The sequence below is a fragment of the Triticum dicoccoides genome, chromosome 1A (genome assembly GCF_002162155.2).
Source record: "Triticum dicoccoides isolate Atlit2015 ecotype Zavitan chromosome 1A, WEW_v2.0, whole genome shotgun sequence".
Lineage (NCBI taxonomy): Eukaryota > Viridiplantae > Streptophyta > Magnoliopsida > Poales > Poaceae > Triticum > Triticum dicoccoides.
Genome location: NC_041380.1, coordinates 319,290,292 through 319,298,759, shown reverse-complemented (window position 1 = coordinate 319,298,759; position 8,468 = coordinate 319,290,292). Strand labels below are relative to the sequence as shown.

At 42.5% G+C, this 8,468-nt stretch overlaps 1 protein-coding gene across 2 annotated transcripts; it reads right to left on the bottom strand.

Moving 5' to 3' along the window:
• Positions 1-1,692: 1,692 nt before the first annotated feature.
• On the bottom strand, positions 1,693-8,201 carry LOC119270699 (U11/U12 small nuclear ribonucleoprotein 65 kDa protein-like). 2 transcript variants are annotated; one of them, XM_037552747.1, is made up of 12 exons: positions 7,934-8,201; positions 5,921-6,213; positions 5,650-5,721; positions 5,299-5,505; positions 4,219-4,300; positions 3,933-4,112; positions 3,697-3,855; positions 3,454-3,624; positions 2,773-2,860; positions 2,612-2,670; positions 2,316-2,381; positions 1,693-2,028 (listed from the first exon to the last, which is right to left on the bottom strand). In XM_037552747.1, exons 2-12 carry the CDS (start codon positions 6,127-6,129, stop codon positions 1,942-1,944), a joined length of 1,380 nt encoding a protein of 459 aa, XP_037408644.1. In that variant the 5' UTR covers positions 6,130-6,213; positions 7,934-8,201; the 3' UTR covers positions 1,693-1,941. The 2 variants fall into 2 exon arrangements, with proteins under 2 accessions (XP_037408644.1, XP_037408648.1); XM_037552751.1 differs by lacking the exon at positions 5,921-6,213.
• Between the last annotated feature and the right edge of the window lie 267 nt (positions 8,202-8,468).

Genomic DNA, 8,468 nt, shown 5'->3' with positions numbered 1-8,468 from the left:
GGACATTGGCATGGCATGCATGAAATTTCAGCATCCACATCCTTTTTGGCGTGTAAGTTTTGATTCCGGACTCCAATTTTGGTGTTCTTGGGCTCGTTTCGAAGCTATCGACGTGCTCTTGATCGTCACATTGGTTACCACTTCATTTGTTTGAGAGAAAATCGACACTTTGGCATCTTTGCCTAAAGCCTTCATCCATGACAATTTGAAAGCGTGCTTCTTTGCCAGTTTCCTGCTTCAAAGTTCCTAGCCAAGGACATTGTACCTCTACACCGACTCCACGGTCCACCAAGCTCTCCTACAACGACAATCACTTCATCCTTTGACACCACAGCCGGGAGCAAGGCTGGTTATGTCCTACCTCGACTAATGTATTGTGTCGATGAAGGTATCCATTATGTCAAACACTTGCCTTCCTTGTCATTAACTTTGTGAGTCATTCTACCTTTGGTGATACCCTTGATCCTATTGAGATTAGTTATTTGAGTATTGTCGGACATCGTACACTTGACCACCGTAGTGACATCTTCGTCATATACATCATTGCTATCTTGAGTATCTGCATAGTAAGAGTAATTTGATATCTATTTTGTGCCTCACTTGTATATTGGCATAAAGCAAATGAGAAGCATGAAAAGTTCCAAAAGTAAGTAAGTAAGAAAGAAAGCTAATAAAAGGAGATACAAGTGCCAATAATACTTCATATAGTGAAACGTCAAGTTTATGAGTCGTTAGAGTGGTGCCAAGTTTACGAAGTTGTTACCCTCTACATGCAATCAAGCTAGCGTATCTCCTTGAGTTTGTGCCACATGATCTTAGTATTTGATAGGCAAATCTTGTATGATCATTCCTTTGGTTAACCCATTATCTTTGAGCGTGAGCCTCTTTTGTTTCCTCTTACATTTGAGGTCATCTTGCATTGCTTTGAGTTCATTTGGATCTGGCCTAATTATTTTAATATCTTGATCCACTTATTGCTTTGTTTTGGTCCACTAAGCCTCCAAGCTCAACATATTAGCCTTTTGCAGGTTCATAGGTGTGGGAACATTTATCAACAATTCAACATCATCTTACTCATTTGGTACACATTGATCGATAGTTGATCCTTTGCATCCGAGTGGAGAAGTGTCATCATGTATAGGGAGAGGATTTGTAGAGCAATTTGTGAGAGGCCTCGATGCAAGAAAACCACACAATGGCGGCGGCCATGGCAAATCCACCAACAAAAAAACACAAACCAAGTGTACATAAAAAAAGTACAATGACAAGGACCACCACCGAACTCACGAGGTGTCGTGAAGGGTTGTGAACACTGCACAAGGCAACTGAGTGGAAAAGAAGCTGGATAAGTGCTAGGTTAGCTGAATGTTGAGCACATTTGGTTCCGACGAGATCAACACAAAAGCTTGTTCAATTCAGAGAAGTTGAAGTGCGCTCCAAGCCGTGGCACACACGACTGCCCCTAAAAACTCACCCTCCACCTCAAATGGACGTGGGCGCAAGGCGGTCAGCACAACATGCAGACCTTTGCAGCCACAGCTACTACCACTCAGGTGCGACATAAGTAATTCCGGACAGAGGAAGTACATTACCCCGAATTCAGAATCTGGAGAAGAGAAGCACAAGATAGTAGATACAGCTGTTTCTTCCACACGACATGCCTAGCTGTCTTACAGTCCAAGTCCAACACCATTCAGGGCAGTGTGCATATATAGCGTAGAATAGTTACAGAATTTGTTCTCATGGAGAGATGCAGTACGTTAGATAGACGTAAGCGGGTCAAATTAACCGACGTCGTTGCTTACCTAAAGTTCTAGCAACACGGTAAGAGCGACTTGGAATTTAACAGCAACAACGGCACCAGCACAGGTAAAAATGAGAATCTTGGTTGCCAACTCCAACAGCTTCACAGCACATCAGAGTCGGAAAGAATGCAACCTCCTAGGAAGAAGTTTTGGTAGCAGCAGGGCTTCTACCAAACTGAATGATCATCGGCTTGCCCTTGAACGCATAACCATGCGCTAAATTCTGCAAAATCAGAAACCGCGCCATTCTTTAGCACTTCTGGCTCTCAAGGACTGAATATAAGGAATTAAAAGAAACTCCAATTGGAACTTATTTCCTGACAACAAATGGCATTCAATGTTTTTCCTTTTTGGTCTTATAACTTTGCTACTTCAGACAAAGTTTGTTAGTGCTGGGCACAGTGAGCAGCTTTTGATCTGAGCATCCAGATGGGATTTCTACCATAATTTTAGTAAATTAGCTTTATTTTGTCATATTACAAACTAATGGGTAAAATCGGAGTCACTAACCAGTGCACGTTGAGCAAGTTCGACAGATGGAAATGTCACAAAAGCTTGGCCCCGCATTCGACCTTCCTGGAGCAAGATCAGAATATTTCAGAAACAGAAGAATGTTCTAGCAAAATAAAACAAAATGGTGGCAGATTTTTTAATGTTGTCCAAAAACAAACGTCAGCTTGCTCGATAATTTTCACCATGATCCACAGATGCAGGAGCAAGGAACATCATTTGGATATTGATTTATGAATAGGTTCCTTTTTTTAATCATAATCATGCCACAAGCAAAAGATATGTACACATCTAACCTGCATTAACTTGATACTTAAACCAGACCTTGCAGCATCCAAGCTTTCAAACACAGATCCTGTTAAGAGCAGTTTGAAACAAGGTGAGGAAATGAAAAGGCACTAAGATGTGCAGAATCAACATTCTAAGAAACACAGTATTCAGTCTCCCTCGGTCATACCAAAGACATAGTAGAAGTCATCATGAACAACATCTTTTGCCAAGTTCTTAATATATAATACACTGGCAGGATTCCCTGGCGTGTAATTCTGCAAAACAGACACAAGCATGTGTCAGTGAGGCATCAAACCATAATTGAACTGTATGTTATTTCAATAAACAGAAGGGACATTTTGTAAGTCTTGAATTGCGAAAAATCAGCATTTTCCCATAGTTTTTCGTTAAAAAAGCGGATAATGATGTTCATTTTGATGAATAGCAAGAAAAAAACAAATACAAGTTTATGAAAAAAAACTAATGCCCATCAGTTGATCATTGTGTCATAGTGACATAATAGACCCAACCACATAACAACCAGCAGCACCAGCTTATGAAACCACATTTAAAATCTGCTAATAGAACCATGCTTCCAATTATTAGCATCTCATCATCAAGATAAAAAGAACGAAATTAAGTGAACAGATGATGATACATACACTGTGTATTGGTAATAATCATCTTTTAGTTAAAAAGAAATATCACTAAAACTGTACATCATCGAGATGTTCAGGCTGACCAGTACTCACGATGTTTGTGCAACAACAACAACAAAGCCTTTCAGTACAAACAAGTTGAGGTAGGCTAGAGTTGAAACCCATAGATGATGTTTGTGCAAATGGCATAAAATACTGAATTCATCTACCTTGAACATGGGAAGGGACAAAATCTCCTCTGTCGGTAATTTCTCTTTCTCTATTTCCGGAGGCGTGGCAAAATGTTTCTCTTCAAGTTGTTCATCTCTAGAGGCCAATCCCTTGTCGATAGTACTCCGATCAGCAAGTTCCTTATAAGCAGCCTTAGGGACAAGTTTAATCTGCACAGAACCATTGCACTTGAGAATGAATAAGTAAATAAAACTTTTGAGTTCTGAGAAAGAATGCTTCACCTGCAGTATTGGATTTTTCTTTTTTATTACTTGAAGCTCATTGGGAACTAATGCAGCTGGTTTCACCCCGACCGATTCATGGGCGACACTTCTATCAACTGCAGGACCAACAATAGCTTCATGCTTTGCGCGCTTGACTTTCCTTGTATCAACATCTTCCTATGTATAAAGCACACATAAACTTTTGGCGAAGATACTACAAACTAAAAGATAGAAACACAAGAATTGGTACGAACATCAGAAGACTCCATCTCAGACTCATCACTAGACAAATCAGCCAAATGAAGTTTCTCTGCCATAGAAGGCTGCGGTGGTGGAGGGGGAGGAGGAGCAGGCACTTGTGATGGTAGAGGTGGAGTAGGCAATCCCGTCCGAAATGGAGCTGGAAGGTTCATCTTGTTCATCAAATGCAACACCTGTTACAGAAATACATCAATCCAAATACATTTGCTCATGCTAAATGCACAAAATAATGCCTTGTGAACTGTAACAGTAGTTCACGAGGTTGAAATTCTAATAAACCTGAGTGTAAAATCGGGGAACGGCAATGAGAGAGTTGACAATATTTGTCAATATGTTTCCATCTGGTGGTGGATATGCATACCTAAAAATAAATAAAGAGTTAATCACATTTCTCAAGTAAGATGGTGGATTAGGACCGCTAACATGGATAACAGAAAGAACTTCTGCAGAAAAGAATTGGTTGACCTCGTTGGAAAACTATGAAACATTTCAGAAGTATGGAGTATGGAGTCTCAGAAGTCAGAATTGCATCTTGGTCAGGATATAGGACTTCAAAGTTCGGAAGTGGCAATAAACGCTTGCATTGATAACTCACAGGCCTTTAGACGGGTCATAAATCCAGTAGTGGTAAATTGAGCTACTAACTTCTCATACAGACAAGCATTTTGTTGAAACGGGAACAAAGAAGACAACTTTTAAATTAGAGATACAACTACTACTTTTTTCTTTGAACAACACAATGTACTTATGTAATCCCTGCTGGTAATAGAATAGACCAGGATTCCCTCAAAATTGAATAAGACCAGGTCATCTTACCCTTGTCGAGCTATACAAATGGAAACAGCAACTTTGGTCGCCATCTCCATATCTGGTTTACTTGTAAGCTTTACTGGGTATGCCTTATATATCGCGTTTGGGCAACCCTCTCAACAATTAAGAGATCCATTCAAAGAACACGGAGACTAATTTTTACAAAATACCTTTAATACCAGGCATTTTTATATAAGGTGCCCACACATTCCAAAAGAAATTTGGCCAACAATTAGACCAATAAAATGTCGGTTATGTGACATGAAAGAGATATCATTTAGGAATTCAACGATATTAATTTTGTGTCACAGAACTAAAATAATATCGGTCTAGCTCTTGGTGGGTCCCTTGTATTTTAGAACAAAAGAGTACTACAAATACAAAGGTGAAGTTGCAGATAGCAGCTCGCATCTTTAGTTACTTCACTTCATTCTAATAACACATAACATATCAATTACCTATATGAAATGGCTTAAGTGATCATAACTCATAAGAAAAGGAAGATGTTGGAAGATAATGAGTGAAACAACGACGATGGCGATAACATACTCAAGATGAGGAGGAAATGAATAGTCCACACCAAGCCTAGAAGCGATCGGTTCGGCAGTTGATGTAGGATTCTCTTGATTCTGGGAATTCGTACTTGGCACTTGAGGCATCCCATGAGCTAATTCCTCCTGATGCTTCTCGTTCACATTCTTGGCATTTGGCTGGTTTGCTCTCTCAACTATCAGTACTTTCCCAAGGATCCTAAACCTGCCAAAACCAGCCCTTAGCAAAAAAAATTAAGGAAAGAAATTCACAAAATTAAGATCACAAAAAAAAGTCATATTCCGCAGCTAGTTCGAACAAAGAAAATGTACAACTAATCAAGCAGAGCGTGTACTTGAGGAAAGGAACCTGTTCAACACAGACTGCGCCTGATTGGCCGCCATCTCGTCCCTAAAATCCACAAATGCACAGTTCCGCAGCCTGTAACGGTGAAAATAGTTTCAGTAAAAAATATACCACATGTATTACCTAGGCGAGCAGACAAATCTCAGTATACCTAAAGAACTTCTTTTGAAATAGTATACATAAGGAACTCTGCTAGCTAAATCACAAGTTATCAAACACAGTAAACATGTAAAACACCAAAGAAAGCAGGAGCGGACAGGGAGGAGGAAAGTACTTTCCACCGCAGAGGCGAACGGATGTGGCGCCATAGTGGGAGAAGAGTCCGAAGAGCATCTCCTGTGTGATGGCCTCTGGGAGGTGCCGCACCAGGAGCGTTGCCGGCGCCGGAGCAGACCCAGCCTGCTGATGTAGAAGCGGTGGCGGCGGAGCAGAGGAGGGATTCCCGGGCAGTGGAGGAAGCCGATGCGGCGGAAATGACTCCATCGGAGACGCCGGTGGCTTGGCGATGGATTTGGACAGGTAGCAGTGGCGGGGCGTGACAGCAACCAAAAGGGGGCCGATTTCAAACTGAAGGCAAAATATGCATGGAAATTCACAACATAAAGTGAAACAAAATATACATGGTTACACTAATACATGCGTATTGTTGTCCAAGTACCAGTATCTAGTGCTCCACATCACTAGAATACACCGGAATGACCAAAAGAAGACTAAATATAACCAATAACCACAGATATGCTCTTCTAGACTTCTTAGCTTTGAAATTGGCAATTATATCATCATTACTTATTTTACAACAACAACAACAACAACAACAACAACAACAACAACAACAACAAAGCCTTAAGTCCCAAACAAGTTGGGGTAGGCTAGAGGTGAAACCCGTAAGATCTCGCAACCAACTCATGGCTCTGGCACATGGATAGCAAGCTTCCACGCACCCCTGTCCATAGCTAGCTCTTTGTCGATACTCCAATCCTTCAGGTCTCTCTTAACGGACTCCTCCCATGTCAAAATCGGTCGACCCCGACCCCGCCCTCTCTTGACATTCTCCGCACGCTTTAGCCGTCCGCTATGCACTGGAGCTTCTGGAGGCCTGCGCTGAATATGCCCAAACCATCTCAAACGATGTTGGACAAGCTTCTCCTCAATTGGTGCTACCCCAACTCTATCTCGTATATCATCATTCCGGACTCGATCCTCCCTCGTGTGGCCACACATCCATCTCAACATACGCATCTCCGCCACACCTAACTGTTGAACATGTCGCCTTTTAGTCGGCCAACACTCCGCGCCATACAACATTGCGGGTCGAACCGCCGTCCTGTAGAACTTGCCTTTTAGCTTTTGTGGCACTCTCTTGTCACAGAGAATGCCAGAAGCTTGGCGCCACTTCATCCATCCGGCTTTGATTTGATGGTTCACATCTTCATCAATACCCCCATCCTCCTGCAACATTGACCCCAAATACCGAAAGGTGTCCTTCCGAGGTACCACCTGGCCATCAAGGCTAACCTCCTCCTCCTCACAGCTAGTAGTACTGAAACCGCACATCATGTACTCGGTTTTAGTTCTACTAAGCCTAAACCCTTTCGATTCCAAGGTTTGTCTCCATAACTCTAACTTCCTATTTACCCCCGTCCGACTATCGTCAACTAGCACCACATCATCCGCAAAGAGCATACACCATGGGATATCTCCTTGTATACCCCTTGTGACCTCATCCATCACCAATGCAAAAAGATAAGGGCTCAAAGCTGACCCCTGATGCAGTCCTATCTTAATCGGGAAGTCATCGGTGTCGACATCACTTGTTCGAACACTTGTCACAACATTATTGTACATGTCCTTGATGAGGGTAATGTACTTTGCTGGGACTTTGTGTTTCTCCAAGGCCCACCGCATGACATTCCGCGGTATTTTATCATAGGCCTTCTCCAAGTCAATGAACACCATATGCAAGTCCTTCTCTGAATCAGACATGGATGACTGCACTAAACATATCATTTTGTGAAGTAAACTAGCAAAGTAGCAATCCAGTGGCAACTGGCAAAAACTGCAGGTAATCTTCTCTGAATCACCATTGGGTATCTTAATTTGCTAGTGATTGTTGTGAAGTAAGCATATAATACAAAAACTGAAGATAATATAAGGGATTAGTGTCTCCTTTATTTATTTATTTATTGTACATGTTTGTTCAGTGCTAGACAGGAGCGGAGTAGTAGTAGCAGACTAGCAGTGAATGTATACAGAATCGCCGTATGATACTGGACCGACGGATGCATACCTTACTAGTTGCTTGCTCCTTCGACCTCCGGTCCTTCAGGCTTCGGCAGCAGTTCACAGAATAGCCGGCAGCACGAGAAGGGACAGCAGCCAGCAATGACTGCGTGCAGCGCTTGCAACAACCAGCCGGCGGAGGCCGGCGGGCGGCGGCTAGAGGACGGTGCGGCGGACCGGCGGACGGCGGCGCTCGGCACTTTGGCAGTCGAAAGAAGGGGAATTGGGAGGAAGACCTATAACTTATTATAAATCGCCATGGCAGAAAGAGAGGTCCCTATGTGCCGGTCAATGCGTCCAGGAGCAGCGGGACGCACATAGGGCGACCCGACTGGGCCAGCCCATTCTTCAAACGACGCGGGCTGTAGCGGTATTTTTTCACACGTACTTTACCACTATTTTCTCAGGAAAAAACGTACTACTTTAGCAATACGTACTGTAGCGCTTCTTTTCAAGCGTAGTTTTTTTTTGCGGGTTCTTTTTTCACGCGTACTGCAGCACCACATACTATTGCGTTTCGATGCAAAAAAAAAGAAACATAC